The sequence below is a fragment of the Eutrigla gurnardus genome (assembly GCF_963514095.1).
Source record: "Eutrigla gurnardus genome assembly, chromosome: 3".
In the NCBI taxonomy this organism is placed as follows: Eukaryota; Metazoa; Chordata; class Actinopteri; order Perciformes; family Triglidae; genus Eutrigla; species Eutrigla gurnardus.
In genome coordinates, this window is record NC_139917.1 from 7,696,847 (window position 1) to 7,714,391 (window position 17,545).

A 17,545-nucleotide genomic window follows, 5' to 3' on the forward strand; every position below is an offset into this window, starting at 1 on the left:
GAGACTTGGAGAAGCTCAATTCTGATTGGCTGTTTCGTCTCCAATCCTGACGCTTTCATAACACGCCGAACGAGTGGGATTTTAGATTTCCAGCCGGCAGAATGGCTAGAAATTCATAACTCACCTGACGTTGTGGCGTATTATTCTTTTCACCATTTGATTCTGCCATTCTGCTCCTAAATCCTTTTGAGTTCTCCTATCGCCTTAGTAGCAACAAGCTTCCAATTCCTCGATTAAAAACCGAAACAAGGAGGTCCAAAACAACCAAGGAAAAAAAAACACCGGTGGAAAATAAGGAAAAAAAGAAAGATTGCGATGGTGCCCGTGATAAAACCAGAGTCAACATCGAACCCATTTCAAATGTGGCGTGATATAAGGGAGTTCAAAGGGCACGAAGTCGAGGGGGAGGAGCTCGGTGGTCGTGGGGGAGGAGCTCGGTGGTCGACGGGGAGGAGCTCGGTGGTCGACGGGGAGGAGCTCGGTGGTCGAGGGGAAGGAGCTCAGTGGCCGTGGGGGAGGAGCTCGGTGGTCGAGGGGAAGGAGCTCGGTGGTCATGGGGGAGGAGCTCGGTGGTCGAGGGGAAGGAGCTCGGTGGTCGAGGGGAAGGAGCTCGGTGGTAGTGGGGGAGGAGCTCGGTGGTAGTGGGGGAGGAGCTCGGTGGTCGAGGGGAAGGAGCTCAGTGGTCGTGGGGGAGGAGCTCGGTGGTCGAGGGGAAGGAGCTCAGTGGCCGTGGGGGAGGAGCTCGGTGGTCGAGGGGAAGGAGCTCGGTGGTCGTGGGGGAGGAGCTCGGTGGTCGAGGGGAAGGAGCTCGGTGGTCGAGGGGAAGGAGCTCGGTGGTAGTGGGGAAGGAGCTCGGTGGTCGTGGGGGAGGAGCTCGGTGGTCGTGGGGGAGGAGCTCGGTGGTCGAGGGGAAGGAGCTCAGTGGTCGTGGGGGAGGAGCTCGGTGGTCGAGGGGAAGGAGCTCGGTGGTCGTGGGGGAGGAGCTCGGTGGTCGAGGGGAAGGAGCTCGGTGGTCGAGGGGAAGGAGCTCAGTGGTCGTGGGGGAGGAGCTCGGTGGTCGAGGGGAAGGAGCTCGGTGGTCGTGGGGGAGGAGCTCGGTGGTCGAGGGGAAGGAGCTCGGTGGTCGAGGGGAAGGACCTCGGTGGTAGTGGGGGAGGAGCTCGGTGGTCGTGGGGGAGGAGCTCGGTGGTCGTGGGGGAGGAGCTCAGTGGCCGAGGGGAAGGAGCTTGGTGGTCATGGGGGAGGAGCTCGGTGGTCGTGGGGGAGGAGCTCAATGGTCGTGGGGGAGGAGCGTGAGAGTTGTAAACATTCAAAATCTGACAGAGTGCCCTCGATCCGCCAGACTTACTGACTGGGACTTTAAGTGTGAAACCGCTCAATGAACTATATCTCTGGTCTCACACAACGTACATCACCAACAGCGCGCCCCCCAGTTTGAAAAGCGCTGTCTTAGCTGATGTGTTTTATCCAGCGACTGTTTTTATCAGCAGGATGAGAAAGAAGGAGAGGGACCTGTTGTTAGTGTGAGTAACGTTACATCCTGGTAACCCCTTTAAAGGGCGAGGGGGTTTCAGTGAATATCAAACCTTCTTGTGAGGAATGAAACTTAGATTGTTTGTTAATGCAGCTGTGAGCCACCCTTTGGGTGTGCAGCAGCAAACACGTAATGACCAAAGTGAAAATGTTGTTGAAAAGATAAACGCCAACAAATATGGATTGAAGCAGGATATTTCACACTGTACTGTATGTTTGTGTGAATGTGTATTTTAACAATTAATATAGCCTACAGAAATTATGCATTTATAAGGGGACGGAGTGAGAAGATGATTGGGACACAAAACCGACAGTGCGGTCACTTTTCATGTCAACACACAAAGCAGATTTTTTCGTATTGTCTGTGGACAGATGATTCTCATGGCCGTTTAAATTTTTTTCTGATGGCAGAAGCAGCACTCTGCTGCCACACTGGAGACTGGACCTACCAGACACTCACACTGAGGCAGCACCTCTCTGTGTCCCGTAGTCAACATGGATGAGGAGCTCACAGACCTCCTCTTTCACATTTCTTTATGGTTAAAGAAACATTCGGATATATCGCAACCTCTGCTATACGGCCCTGATATCTAATTTTTGAAGATATAAAACAACGCAGGACAAGTGACAAACAGATTGTGAAGAATTAACTGTCTCTGAGTTTGTTCACTTGTATCTGTGCTACATATTATAATAATATGGTGTATATATGACTGCACATCTACAGTAGTGTCTATTTAATTTCACAGTAACTTTTCTATTTATGTTCTTGACTGCAGTACTCTTCTTTATTGTTTATTCTTTGTAACTGTTGTGCACACTGAACACCAAGGCAAATTCCTGTGAAAACGTACTTGGCAATGAACTCTTCTCTGATTGTGATTGTGTCCAGGTAAACCTCCTCAGGTGGTGGTGAGCTCCGTGGATGTGTTCAGACCCTCCAACCCTCTGGAGTTGGCCAAGAGCTTCGTAGGAGCCAAGGAGCTCGGCAAGATGCTGGTGGACTGTGTGAGTCCAACAACACGTGTTCCATCTCTTCCTGATTCTTTTACAGCCAACGTCATGATTACATCACAGGAAAAAACAAAAAAACAGCTACAAACAGAGTCTCACATCAGAAACGTTCAGAAATTCACAACTGAAAGTGAATAGCAGTGAGTGGATCGACAGATATGCTGACTTTAGACATGGTAAAAGTCTGCGGGGGGGGGGGGGACTCCTCCATAAATGATTGCACATACATTTTCATATTTATGCACATGTCCATGGTCTCTAAATGACGAGGAATTAGAATTAGAACTACAAGAATGTTTCTTCAATACATTTCTCATATTTTCTTCTTGATTTATGGAATTTTGATTCAGCAAAGATTAGACACAATTTGATGGTAAAAATTCTCTTCAATTGTAAAACATAGAATTATGGAAAATGTCAACAGAAAACATGGAATTTGGGAAAAAATTGGAAAATTAAAACTGATTTTCTAGGGGGGGGTGACGGCAAAGGGGGAGCCCTGCAGAAATAGTTTGGCAACCATTGGGCTAGCTAATAGAGGGATGAAGATAAATGTTGCTAATAGGCTAAGCTAATAGATAGATGAAGGGAAATTATGCTATATGCTAAGCTAATAGAGAGATGTAAATGAATGTTGCTAATATACTAAGCTAATAGAGAGATGTAAAGGAATGTTGCTAATAGACTAAGCTAATAGAGAGATGTAAAGGAATGTTGCTAATAGACTGAGCTAATAGAGAGATTTGGAGACGTAATTGTGCCTATGTGCTTTTGTTTATGTTTCATGTCATATAATCTGTCATTGTCCTTTTATCTGGCTATGCTTTGTGTATGTACGTATGTCCTTTGAACATCAACCTGCCAAGAACTACAGATGAAAATAAGTCTTTATATGAACCATTGTGCTCATGTTTTTTAATGCTTCACCTACAGAAATACGTCACCATGGTAACGAACAGGAAACAGGTCTTTGCATATGAAGTCAACCGCTAAGAACTGTCTCCTCCCCTTTTTGTGAAGCCCTATTAATATTCCTGATATTTTAGATATAATGCACACTAACAATAAAAGACTTTCATGAAGTAGGTTTGTTTCTAATTGTAAAAATGTGTCTCTGTCTGTGACCGACAGTGTACGGACTCTGACGGCTGTGCAGTGGACCGAGCCGGAGCCTGGTGTGACATGATCGATACCATCTACCACAGGTCAGCTGACTGTGAACTAGTCTACTTCTCATTTATTGCAGCTCTGCTCTCTGATGTGATGATTTAACCAGCCTTTTTCATTTTCATCGACATTTTCATCACTTAATTTGCTCTTTGGCCGACTAATCCCAATCTCTAATGTTCTCATGCTCTTTGTTTGCCACAATAAACCAACAGTATATCTTTAAAGTGCTGTAATGTTTAATGACCCGTTAGACAGATATGGCAAACAAGTGGGTGTTCAGGCTTGGATATAAAAAGAATAAATAAATAAAAAACAAATTCACAACAAGTATAGAAAATTGGTACATAATATTATTTTAATAATTATCTTATCATAATGGGCCCTAGTTTCGTAGACCAGCGCAGGGCGGCGCAGGGTGGCGCAGCCGGCGCAGTGCAAGTTTCGACCCGCGCAGCCTTGCGCACCGTCAGTTTGGCAGTTTGGTAGATCGCCTGCGCCAAGATGGGTGTGGCGGCGCAGCAGGGGGAGGCGTCACAGATTCAGCTTGGCGTAGCGGAAGTTTCGTGGCAAAAAGCCTCGCCGAGACTGCGCTGAAAGCTCGCCAGCTCCGACCTGGTCTACTTTCGGCGCAAGGCGCAAGGCGTAAATAAAGTCCATTCATTCAATGCGAATCACAGCTGGCGGATCGGAAGTTTGGCGGACCGGCGCGCAGTGCGCATACGTCACCGAGACCTCACAGGCAGGTTTCCACAGTTCCAGGCACATTTAAATGCAATAAATAATCACAACAAACACTATTTAATGCAACTAATTGAATCAACACGTGAATTTATATCTATATAGATTGTCCCGTCACATCTGACGTCAGATCAAAGGCGGATGGCACGCGTAACGGAAACTCAGCCTCTCGGACCAAAACATCTCCCTCTCTCTCTCCTGTTTTTTATAATATCGGCATTGTTATTTTTATGATACGCGCGCACAGCGCGTGATGCGTGTGGTGGGAGCGGCGGCGCCGCTACTGTCATCAGGTTGTCAAGTGACGGATCTTACACTGAACCTCCCCTAACGCATTAAAGGAGAGGAGAGGAGCTCATTTGATTGGTGAAGATCTGAATCGGCTGTATTAATCCCAGTCCACGCCTCGTCTCCTGCTCGTCTCCCACTCACGCCTTCTTCTCCTCCCTCTTTCCCACTTGCGCCGGTGGGCGAGACGGGAGGCGTGCCTGCGCGAGCCTGCGCGGTGCACGAAACTTGCAAAGTCCAGGCGGACACACCCCGTCGGCGCGGCGCAGGTGCGCTGAAAGCTGACTGCGCCTGGTCTACGAAACTAGGGCCCAATATGTCATGTATTTATGGGGCACAGCTGTTAAACATTAACAGTGCTGCTAGAAAAAGTAAGCGAACCCTCCAAAAAAGGTGGCAAACCTTTGGTCCAATCAATGAATGACTTGAGGCAGATGTAGAGCTACATTGACCTAAAATAAAACCTTTTGTGTTTGCTGTTCACAAGCGGCATCTGCTCATGTGATTATGTGAACCACGCCTCGCAAAAAGAGATCTCCGTTCTGGGGGTACTCAAGTGTTTGCCCAGACAACATGATTCTACATCTCTGTTCATGAGTCTACCAGATGCAAAAGATTGAACAGGACACCACAGATGAAGCTGCTGCTTTCCAAAAAAACATCACCACACGCCTGAAGTTTGCCAAAGAGTACCTTGACACTCCACGCGCTACGGGGACGATGTTTTGTGGACCAATAAAACTAAGGTTGAATTGTTCGTGAAGAGCAGCACTATGTATGGTGTAAAAAGGGCGCCGCATACCAACATGAGAACATCCTCCTTGGCGTGACGTACGGTGGACGGAGCATCGTGATGTTCAGGCCCTGCTTTGCTGCCTCAGGGCCTGAACCGCTTGTCATCATCAAGGGAAAATTACTTCCGAAGTTTGTCAAGGTATCCTACAGGATCATGTGAGGGTGGCTGTCCGCCAGCTGAAGCATGCACAGTAGGAGTAGGGTGATGCAGCAGGGCAATGAACTTAACATCGAAGTAGATCGACTACAGAATGACTTCAAAAAAACAAAAAAGAAAATCCACCTTTTGGAGTGGCCCAGTTAGGGGCCAGGCCGGGATCCAATAGAGAGCCGCTCACACCAGACATGCTAAGAAAATGGCTGAGCTGAAGTACTTCTGTAAGGAAGAACGGTCCCAAACTGGTCCTGAACGTTGTGAAGGTCTCATCAGCAGCTACCGGAAGAGCTTTGTTGACTTTATTGCTGCCAAAAGAGGTTCGACCAATTATTAAATCCAGCGTTGACTTACTTTTTCCAGCAGCACTATGAATATTTATTGGCTGTGGTCAATAAAGACTTTTGAATTGTTTGTGTGGTATTAGGTTAAGCACATTGTGTTTGTCTTGTGACTTGGATGCAGATCAGATCACATTTTATGACCAATTAATTCGTGGGACAAAATATCGATATATTGTGATACTCCCTAATCATTTCTTTTCTTTTTTTAAATTCAAATATGCAGGCGCTATTTACTGATTCTGCGCTCTTTGCAGAAGTGATGTCATGCTTTGTTAGGTCTGTCTGCAAGATGACAAGCTGACTTCTTCTAAAATGCTTGTTTTCTGAATGGAGTCTGGTTGATGAGTGCTATGCTATGCTAACAATGTAGCTGCTCCATCAACACTCCAAATAAGGTCATCTAGACATAAATACAGCAGAGACCTTGTTGTTTGGACCACAGACAGGTTTCTCCACATAGTCTGGTCTGGTCTCTAGACTAATGTGTGCTACTATCGTAGACCTCTGGGGGACCACAGACAGTCTCTGGTTTCTCCACATAGTCTGGTCTCTGGACTTATATGAGCCACTATAGTAGACCTCTGGGGTATTGAGGTATTTGTACTCGGTCTGATATAAAGTGGTATCAGGCTTCACATTCTGCTGCATATAGGCCTTCTAACATTTATCCTTCTGTTCCCACAACAATATACAGAGAAAATGGGAATTTTTCATATATATTTATGAATGGTGATTAATCCACAGCTACCTTGTAATTAATCTGATTAAAATTTGTAAAGCGATTGGGAGCCCATCTATCTATCCTGCATTTTTCACTTGTCTACCATGATAACAAGGTAGACAGCTTGTTGTTTCTGCTTATCCCAATAATGGAAATTCGCCACCATCAACTTATTGTGTTATTTCACTGAGCAGGAATACGCTCACGATGAAAATCCTACCTATTTGCGTCACGTCTCTTCGCATCTTTGCATCATCTTTGTCAGCATTTGCGTTGCAAGAAAAGTTGGCTTTGTGTTTAGAATGCTATGAAACAAGTGATTAACCCTTTACAGACCTGTTGAATCCAGTTGACTGTTTGTATGAAACGGAAACAGCCTATAGAGCTTTACACATAACACAATTCTGCATATCTTTCCTGCGGAAAGATATGCAGAATATCTTTCCTATTAGTGTCTGAAACATTGGCTTTTGTTTAATATAGTTTCTTCATCTCTAAAGTACTTTGATCCTGTGTGTTTTGCAGATTGAGTCCCCAGCTGTCTCAGGAGGTGATGCTGGATGAGGTGAGTGACGCGGTCCTGGTGGACATGCTCTGGGAAACCCAGCTGTACCTGTACGAGAAGAGGGGAGACCTCCAGTCTCTGGCAAAGGTGCTGCTGGACCAATGAAAGGCCCAGAAACATCACAAGGAGAGGCTGCGAACACGCGAGCAGAGCTGGAGTGCTGGAATCCTGGACAAAGAGTGATTGGCACAAAGTGAGCCTTATGTCTGACGAGTGTAGCATCTGTGTTGGTGTGCTTTTGCTTTCAAACTCCTGATTTATGCTGAACTGTCAGTTCAGTCGGAAATATGTGAATCAAGCCTGACAAATATTATTTATAATTATAATGATGAAGATTATAAGCCAGAAGAACAACTGACTTAACGCAGCCTGCTCAAAGGCAAGTTATGTAGCATCATGTGACCTTATTACAGACATGTTATCGATCACAGTTCGTTTAGTTTGCTGTTTGTATATAAACCGTCTTTGACATGTGAACACAAGAGAGATGTAGGAGGAAGTGGTATCGACCGACACCGTAGCACAGACTGTTGGGGAACAAATCCCATGTGGAAGGATTACTGTCTCCTAGGCACAAAATAACCACATCATAACAGGGATTCAAAACCACTACTGGGTGTCTCTTTCCTACGTAGACCGGTTGTGGGATCCTAATCCGTCCATGGTCAGAGACCAGGTTTGAATCCAACTCTCCCCCCAGTTCTAGTTCTGTTGTTGCTTGTTTGAAGACAAGTAGATCCAAAGAAAGTGGCTTGAGAGAGGTTTCCCATCAGGCCATGCGTTGGATGGTGGTGACGATGAAGCAGCTGGACCTTATCAGTCCACATTAGTACTGTTCCTTTCTTTTCTCCACAATTCCTTTTCAGGCCCTTACTTTCCAACCTATTAACGCTGACGCTGAGCGCTGAACGTTGAACCTTGTCAGCCTCTCAGTTTACTGTGAGGACATATTTAACACGTACTGTTACTACACTTGAATTTCCAACTGAATTAAAAGAAACAACCAAGTAAACTAGAAATGATTTATAATGTGGATTAATAACTGAATGAATAAAACATTGATATGGACTGTTTATTTCTCTCACTGTTGTTTTACAGATCCTATATATAATTATTATATACTCCTGTTTTACAAGTTCACATGGGGCTGAGATGTTGATGAAGTGTTGCAGGCAAAAACAATCAGATCATGAGTTCTATGTCTGATAGCCCTCCGTTTTAGTCCTGTTCCCAAAGTGCTGATTCTGGGTCTGTAGCTTTAGGAGGATGCCACTCGCTCCTCATTACCATGGTTACGGTGTCTACCCAGAGATGGACAGAGTACTCGACCCCAGTACTTGAGTAAGAGTACAAATACTACTGGTCAAAATTTACTCTGTTACAAGTAAAAGTAGCTCAGTCGACATGGTACTCAAGTAAGAGTAAAAAAGTACTTGCTTTTAAAGGTACTTTAAGTAAAAGTAAGAGTAAGAGTAAATTTCAAATAAAATGAATGGGATCACAGGACTACAGCAGATGTTGCAGATGCAGATGTTTATTAACAATCATTGAAATTGTAACCAAATGAACCTGCACCGTCCAACTAACTCTCTATCATTGGGAACTGGAACCCCCTCAATACACATTTGAAAATATATGACTGTTTGTCTGTGTCCATGTTTTTTACTCTGTAAAACTCAAACATGGAGTCCAGATAAGGCCAAAGATTTTCTGAAAGTTCCTCCGGATCATTATCACACTCAGTCTGAGACTCAGCCATTGTCGCGGTTTTGTGTTGACAAACACAAACACAGTCGAGAGCGTGGCTACTTTGGCAGGATCCTTATGGGGAGGGATTACGTATTTCTGCTTTAGATCCCAGTGGAGAGCGTGCACTGTGATAGGGTTCCTTCTTTGAGAAACACAGCTTGTGTCCAATAGTATTTTTTTTTTAAAAGAAAGGGAAAAAATAAAAGAGCAGACCTGAAAGTAACGAGTACTTTTCAGCCTTTCTAGAAATTAACTCGAGTAAAAGTAAAAGTATTTGTCTTGGAAATGCATTCAAGTAAGAGTAATAAGTACCAAAGAAATCTAATACTCAAGTAAAGTACAAATCCTCTGGATATGTACTTAAGTACAGTACTTAAGTAAATTTACTCCGTTACTGTCCACCACTGCGTCTACCCAAGTAAAAGAACAAGTAGCTGCAAACTGAAACACAGTGATTCAACACGTCTGTCTGAACCTGAATCAGACCCTGGACCAGGTGAGGCTCCTGCAGAAGCTCTAATGTTTCTGAATGGTAAGTTAGCAAGTGTGGCTAACGGTAGCTACGTCGCTAATGCCAAATATCAGGTTAGTATGTTCATAAGATTCATATGTTGTTGAAATGATCAGTTTTGAATTATGTGAAATTGAAACTGTGATATTGATGATGGTGAAACATAAAGGAATTCCAGACTCCCAGAATGCCGTGCGGTCTGCATTCCTGGCCTCTAGTCTGAAGACGATCTCCAACAGATCACGTTGCTTATGCACAGTCAGCATTTTGCCAGGTAGGCTCTCAGTAATGACAAAACCCCGAATATGTATAATAGCAGAGGTTGTACACAGGAAGTAGTAAAAGGAGGAAAAACATTTTTTTCACATCATAATAAAGTATTGTTTATTATATGAACATATTTGAATGGTTGGGTCTATTTCAGAGAGTATTTGTGAATTATGTGAAAAGAAGCTGTGATAATAATGTATATGAGCAAGGAGCTGGATACAGGTGGTGTTTGACAGGCAGCAGACAGACAGGCACAGATGTGCTGCATGATAGAAGGAAACCGTCAAGAACAGGAAAAACCAAGCCGGGGAGAAGGCGGTCCGCTCCAGACCGGCAGGAGGCGCTGCCGGCTGAGTCAGTCCGGAACCGTTTACTGAGTGTCATGGCGGCGCCCGGTCGGAGGTTTACTTCACGGTGAAACTGGACCAGCAGAAGATTAGAGGATGAGCTGAAAGCGGAGACACGTCGCTGCCAGGTGAGACAGAACCACGTCCACCCGTCGGCCTCTTACTGTCCCGGTTTTACACGTTTTCAGGTAAAAGCACTGCCATTCCCGTCTTTTCTACGTGCGGCTCCAACCCCTCGCCAGACTTCACTGGAAACGGTGGTCTTTTATTGCTGGCAGGTAAAAACAGCCGCACATGTAGACATGGTGCTGCTCCTCTGGAAAGGTCGGGTTCTGTCATTGTTTCGGCGTGAGTTATAACCCACCAAACACCTGATCTGAGCTCAGTTTAAGCGTTTAAACGCTGCTTGGTGTTGCTATGCTCATGTCTTCCTGTGCTGCTCCAGGTGTTAGACAGCGGCGGATCGATGGAAGCTGAATCCCACCTGTTAGAACAAACAGGAAGTCCTATTTGAAGGTTGGTTAGGTCCCCCTGCTGCACCAATCCGCTCCCACTATCCATTATGACGCAAGGAAACTGGGTCCATATATTTATAGTTTCTGCAACTGCCAAGACACATTTGGTGAAACCTTCCAGCCTTTTCCCTCTAAACTGGAAACACAAAACCTCACAAACTTCCTCTGGCAATCAAACACTGTTTTCACATCCTCCACCCAGCCGTCAGCATCAAACACTGTTTTCAGTAAAGTTCACTACAATAAATGATAAAATGACTAAAGTTTAAATGTGTGGTGCAGAGGAGACAAGCTGACAATTCAGACACAAACAGACCCCAGCTCTGTCCTCTGCACTTCATCCCCATATGACTGTGTTACTCCTTGACTGTTCTCAGACCTTCATCAGGTTGATCATCATCAGATTAGAGGAGACCTTCATCCTCATGAGGCTGTCTGGGACAAACATGCAGTCACAGTATGGAAACAGAACATTCACACACCGACGGCGGAGTCAACCAGGCAGGGCGACAGCCAGCTCGTCAGGAGCAATTAGGGTGAGGTGTCTTGCTCAGGGACACCAGGCACTCAGCTAGGAGGAGCCGGGGATCGAACCGGCAATCTTGCGGTTACCAGCCAACCAGCTCTACCTCCTGAGCTAAACCCCCCCAACTAGGACTATTTGTCCTGATTCCCCTCCTTGTGGTCCACCACCTCTCACACACTCTTCCTCCTCTTCATCGTAGTCCACCACCTCTCACACACTCTTCATCCTCTTCATCGTGGTCCACCAGCTCTCACAGACTCTTCATCCTCTTCATCGTGGTCCACCACCTCTCACAGACTCTTCATCCTCTTCATCGTGGTCCACCACCTCTCACACACTTGTCCTCCTCTTCATCGTGGTCCACCACCTCTCACACACTCTTCCTCCTCTTCATCATAGTCCACCACCTCTCACACACTCGTCGTCCTCTTCATCGTGGTCCACCACCTCTCACAGACTCGTCCTCCTCTTCCTCGTAGTCCACCACCTCTCACACACTCTTCATCCTCTTCATCGTGGTCCACCACCTCCCACACACTCTTCATCCTCTTCCTCGTAGTCCACCACCTCTCACACACTCTTCATCCTCTTCATCGTGGTCCACCACCTCTCACAGACTCTTCATCCTCTTCATCGTGGTCCACCAGCTCTCACAGACTCGTCCTCCTCTTCCTCGTAGTCCACCACCTCTCACACACTCTTCATCCTCTTCATCGTGGTCCACCACCTCCCACACACTCGTCGTCCTCTTCATCGTGGTCCACCACCTCCCACACACTCGTCGTCCTCTTCATCGTGGTCCACCACCTCCCACACACTCGTCGTCCTCTTCCTCATGGTCCACCACCTCTCACACACTCGTCGTCCTCTTCATCGTGGTCCACCACCTCTCACAGACTCTTCATCCTCTTCATCGTGGTCCACCACCTCCCACACACTCGTCGTCCTCTTCATCGTGGTCCACCAGCTCTCACAGACTCGTCCTCCTCTTCCTCGTAGTCCACCACCTCTAACAGACTCTTCCTCCTCTTCATCGTGGTCCACCACCTCTCACAGACTCTTCATCCTCTTCATCGTGGTCCACCACTTCTCACACACTCTTCCTCCTCTTCATCGTGGTCCACCAGCTCTCACAGACTCGTCCTCCTCTTCCTCGTGGTCCACCACCTCTCACACACTCTTCCTCCTCTTCATCGTGGTCCACCACCTCTCACACACTCTTCCTCCTCTTCATCGTGGTCCACCACCTCCCACACACTCTTCCTCTGTCTCCATCCATCTCTGTGCTGTAGTTGTCTCACTGCTGCCCCCTGTGGTCACCATTATGCATCACAAGTGCAGAATGAGCTTCAAGACAAAAACAGTGAGTGAGATCTACAAATAGAGCCTTACTGGGTAAGATGGTTAAAGGTTTTGCCAAAAGAGTGACCAGTTCAATAAATGCCTTTAGGCCACTGAGCGCTTGGTTCACAGATTGGGATTTAGGTTTTAGCAATTATGAAAAACTGTAAACTGCATTTTAATAATGTTTTAGGTTATTATTCACTTCATTCTTTGTTTTGGACAATAAATAAATAAACAAGAAGAGAAAACCAACGGATGATAAACCCACCAAACAGAATAAACGGTATCCTCACCTTCCTCCGCCTGTGTCTGCAGGTATGAGCGTGATGTCATCAGTGATGCGGGGAGCCCGGCGACTTGTCCACGCCACCTCGGGTCTGCTCAGCAACTTCCTGTCTCCAGCCCTCCTCTGTCCTGCTCGAAGCTCCGCCCCCCTTCTCACCTGTCAAGACAACAGGACGTTCGCTTCCAAACATGTGAGTCACATCTGCTATTGGCCGATGTTAGATAGTGTGTGTGTGTGTGTGTGTGTGTTATATCAGACCAAGTACAAATACTTACAGTGGCTTGTAAAAGTATTAATTCCCCTTGAACCTTTCCACATTTTCCACACACATATTTTATTGGGATTTTATGTGATAGACCAACAATGAGTGAAGAATAATTGTGAAGTGGAAGGAAATTGATACATGGTTTTCAATTTTTTTTTACAAATAAAAAAACTGAAAAGTGTGAGTCAATATTTTGTAGAAACACTTTTCAACACCTGTCTCTACCAGCGTCGCTCATCTGACATGTTTGCAAAATCTATCTGTATAGACATACCTGTAGTGTTTGTTATGATTGGCTGTATCGGTTTTGTTGTTGTTGTTTTTTACTTAAATAAGTAATCATAAGAAAAATGATATTTGTATACACTAAAGAACATTTAAGATGTTGTGATGTCTGCAGGTCAAAGGTCAGAGGAAAGATCAAAAGAACCAGAAGGTCAAAGTTAAAGTGGACAAACAGGAAGTGGAGATCAGACAGAGGATGACGGTGGCGGCTCTCGCTGAGGCCATGAACAAAGACTTTGGTACGACGTTCCTTCCCGGTTTTTATCTCTACAGATCACGTGTTGGAGGCTCTGATGAATACAGTGAATTCAATGTTTTTATCTCTACAGATCACGTGTTGGAGGCTCTGATGAATACAGTGAATTCAATGTTTTTATCTCTACAGATCACGTGTTGGAGGCTCTCCTGAACACCACTGTGGATCTGGACTCTCTGGAGCTGGACTCCGTTCTGGAGGAGAGGTGGATCAAGGAGGTAGTGACTCGATCTGGGATGAAGTTCAGATGGGCCAAACTGAGCCAGAGCAGAGAGAGAGCCAACAGGGACGTCCACAGGAGGTACGAAGACGGGAAGTCTCATATTGAATCACATGATTTTATGTGATGATCATTTAAACTGCTGTGAACACATCCAACCTCAAACCCACCAATCACATGGATGGTGGATAGATTGATTGATTGATTATGGTGGATTGATTGATTGATTATGGTGGATTGACAAAGACACCTTCACCACCGCTCACATCATCATAAATGTTTTTAAATGAATGTTTATAGTCTTAACTGTAATATTACCACTGTATTTCCTTTGACTTGTAAATAAATGTCTCTTGAGATTTTGACCTCTGACCCCTGACCCCTGTCAGACCTTTAGCAGACCCGTCTCGCCTGGTGCCGCGCCCCCCGGTGGTCACCATCATGGGTCACGTGGATCACGGTAAGACCACACTGCTGGACAGTCTGAGGAAGAGCCAAATCGTCTCCACAGAGGCCGGAGGAATCACTCAGCACATCGGAGCCTTTTTAGGTAAAACACATTTTGACGCAGTTTGAATCAACTTTATTGACAAAATATTCAATACTCAAGAAAATATGTTTCCTAACGTGACCACATCGTACTTCGTACTTTTCTCAACTAATCTATTGATTGACTTCTCATCTCTAGTGTGTAAATCTGTATTCATCGTGGAGCTCCTTAATCTTAACACCTACTGTTATATCAGAAGTTTTCAGGGTATTATTTATGGGTGAATGTTTTTTTTTCTTCCAGTCCAGCTGCCTACAGGTGAGAAGATCACATTTCTGGACACTCCGGGTCACGCTGCCTTCTCCTCCATGAGAGCCCGCGGAGCCGACGCCACTGACATCGTCGTCCTGGTGGTGGCGGCCGACGACGGCGTCATGAACCAGACGGTCGAGTCCATCCAGCACGCCAGGAGAGCCAAAGGTACGAACTCCGCCTGGCAGCCCAGGGATGTTAATGTTGTGTTTTTATCCTGTTTCTACTGTGTTTTTACCTTGTTTCTACTGTGTTTCCACCCTGCTTCTGCTATGTTTCTACCTTGTTTCCGTTGTATTACCCTGTTTCTGTTGTGTTTCTACCTTGTTTCCGTTGTATTACCCTGTTTCTGTTGTGTTTCTACCTTGTTTCCGTTGTATTACCCTGTTTCTGTTGTGTTTCTACCTTGTTTCTATGGTATTACCCTGTTTCTGTTGTGTTTCTACCTTGTTTCCGTTGTATTACCCTGTTTCTGTTGTATTTCTACCTTGTTTCTATGGTATTACCCTGTTTCTGTTGTGTTTCTACCTTGTTTCCGTTGTATTACCCCGTTTCTGTTGTGTTTCTACCTTGTTTCCGTTGTATTACCCTGTTTCTGTTGTATTTCTACCTTGTTTCTATGGTATTACCCTGTTTCTGTTGTGTTTCTACCTTGTTTCCGTTGTATTACCCTGTTTCTGTTGTGTTTCTACCTTGTTTCCGTTGTATTACCCTGTTTCTGTTGTGTTTCTACCTTGTTTCTGTTGTATTACCCTGTTTCTGTTGTATTTCTACCCTGTTTTGACTGTGTATTTATCCCGTTTCTACTCTCTGTTGTGTTTCAGTTCCAATAATCGTGGCAGTGAATAAGTGTGATAAGCCTCAAGCTGACCCTCAGAGAGTAAAACAGGAGCTTCTGGCTCATGATGTCGTTTGTGAGGAATTTGGAGGAGACGTTCAGGCGATCCACGTCTCTGCTCTCAAGGTAAGTCCACTATAAATTAATGAGGACTTTCAGTATGCGAGATCAGATGGAAACCTCTGGTTCTGAAAATTAAGCCAAAGCTGAAGTGCCTTAAAGCTGCATCCTCCCTCTACTGGCCATCAGGGGGCGACTCCTCTCTGATTGTATTGATTTATTTCTGTTTTATTTTTCTAAATTCAGTGTTTTTATAGCATTTTTTCCATCAAATGGTGTCTAATCATGTGGTTGATGAATCAAACTTAATAAATGTACTGAAGAAACATTCAAGTAGTTGTAATTGTAATTCCTTGTCATTCAGAGACCGTACAAATGTGCATAAATATGTAAGTGTATGTGCAATCATTTATGGAGGAGTCACAATACACACACACACACCCCCCCCCCCCCCCCCCCCCCCACACACTCAAACAGACCAGAAAGCAGGGGATGCTTCAGGGGGCGGGGCTACCTGCTGATTGACAGGTCGCTACCATGGTGTTGTGCAGTCTGGTTGCAAAAAGTGAAGATGCGACGACCAAAATGCCAAAATTTAGGCTTCAAAACGGCAGTCCCCAATTTATGGATGATGTTTGGTGACTAGATTCACTTCTTATACAGAGTTGATGTGGTTTAACATGATAAAGGTTGTTGTTTTGTCAGGGCGATAATCTCCTTGCTCTGGCTGAGGCCACGGTGGCACTAGCAGAGGTTTTGGAGCTGAAGGCAGAGCCCAGCGGAATGATGGAGGGGACTCATCATCGAGAGTCGCACCGACAAAGGCAAAGGGTGAGTTCTATGTGACCTCCAGAGACGGTACGTAACTCTGGTTCTATGAGTCCTACAGAGACGGTACCTAACTCTGGTTCTATGACTTCTGTAATGTGTCCCCTCAGTCCTGTAACGACAGCCATCGTCCAGCGGGGGACGTTGAAGCGAGGTTGTGTCCTGGTGGCGGGGAAGAGCTGGGCTAAGGTCCGTTTCCTGTTTGATGAGAACGGATGCGTGCTGACGGAGGCTGGGCCGAGCACAGCGGTGGAGGTGGTGGGCTGGAAGGAGCTGCCTTCTGCCGGAGAGGTCATCCTGGAAGTCGATTCTGAGGTGAGAACAAAATGAAGACACGCTGATGGTTTGATGCCCACTGAGCTATGAGTAGTTTTACTTCACCAGAAAGAAAGTGTATTCCCTGCTGTTTTATTCAGGTTCAAACAGAGACATATTGACTTTCATGGAGCAGACCTTTCCTGTAGTTATAGTTTACTAGTTGGGAGCAGCTGCTTTGTTTTCATCTCAAATCACTTTCTTGTGTCCGAGCTGCAGTGAATAAACGTTGAGTTTGTTGTCGTCGAGCAGCAGCAAGCGAGGGAGGTGGTGGAGTGGAGGAGTCACATGGAGGAGCTGCAGAAGCTGCAGGAGGAGGAGAGCGCCATTGAGCTCAAACAGAAACTACACCTGGAGGAGTACAGGAAGGAGAGGGCGGGGCTAGATCACCTGAGCTGGAGGCAGAGGAAGTCTGCTCTGTACCGAGCCAACAAGAGCAAGTTTGCTGTGAGACCGAGCGAGAGGACACAGACAGAGGAGCTGAGCCTGCCGCTCATCATCAAAGGTACACGCACAGCTGCCCTCTGATAGGCTGATCTCACTGTGACATCACTCACACAAAACAGGTGACAGGTGACCTGAGGGGTATTCCACCAAACTCGCTAATTAAGGCGGCGCTTACCTGGTTAAGCCTGGTTAGAACTAACGCCAACTTCCACTTGTGGCTAAAACCCGTTCCATTAAAGCATTTCAGCCGCGCCTTGTTGAGGCTTATTCAAGCCAGGTTAACGTTGTCGTGTTACGCACGTTCACTGGGATATGAAGCCAGCCCAGAACCGTGAATGTCGAATCATCGAGAAAATGGC

General features: G+C 45.8%; 2 protein-coding genes across 4 annotated transcripts in view; both read left to right on the forward strand.

The window, feature by feature from the left end:
• The window catches only part of pla2g6 (phospholipase A2, group VI (cytosolic, calcium-independent)), a 34,163-nt gene extending 25,768 nt beyond the window's left edge, over nucleotides 1-8,395 (forward strand). For all 3 annotated transcript variants that reach the window (XM_084005583.1, XM_084005585.1, XM_084005584.1), the window contains 3 exons: nucleotides 2,426-2,541; nucleotides 3,679-3,752; nucleotides 7,283-8,395. In XM_084005583.1, coding sequence (XP_083861709.1) covers nucleotides 2,426-2,541; nucleotides 3,679-3,752; nucleotides 7,283-7,427 — 335 coding nt within the window. In that variant the 3' untranslated portion in view covers nucleotides 7,428-8,395. The remainder of the gene's footprint in view (nucleotides 1-2,425; nucleotides 2,542-3,678; nucleotides 3,753-7,282) is intronic.
• Nucleotides 8,396-10,219: 1,824 nt separating this feature from the next.
• The window catches only part of mtif2 (mitochondrial translational initiation factor 2), a gene marked incomplete at its 3' end in the record, with an annotated part of 10,869 nt that continues 3,543 nt past the window's right edge, over nucleotides 10,220-17,545 (forward strand). Inside the window, 11 exon segments of the mRNA XM_084005586.1 lie at nucleotides 10,220-10,327; nucleotides 12,900-13,060; nucleotides 13,536-13,659; nucleotides 13,806-13,977; nucleotides 14,286-14,446; nucleotides 14,690-14,866; nucleotides 15,523-15,662; nucleotides 16,302-16,388; nucleotides 16,390-16,427; nucleotides 16,535-16,739; nucleotides 16,992-17,244. Of these exon segments, the coding sequence (XP_083861712.1) occupies nucleotides 12,902-13,060; nucleotides 13,536-13,659; nucleotides 13,806-13,977; nucleotides 14,286-14,446; nucleotides 14,690-14,866; nucleotides 15,523-15,662; nucleotides 16,302-16,388; nucleotides 16,390-16,427; nucleotides 16,535-16,739; nucleotides 16,992-17,244 (1,516 nt within the window). The 5' untranslated portion in view covers nucleotides 10,220-10,327; nucleotides 12,900-12,901.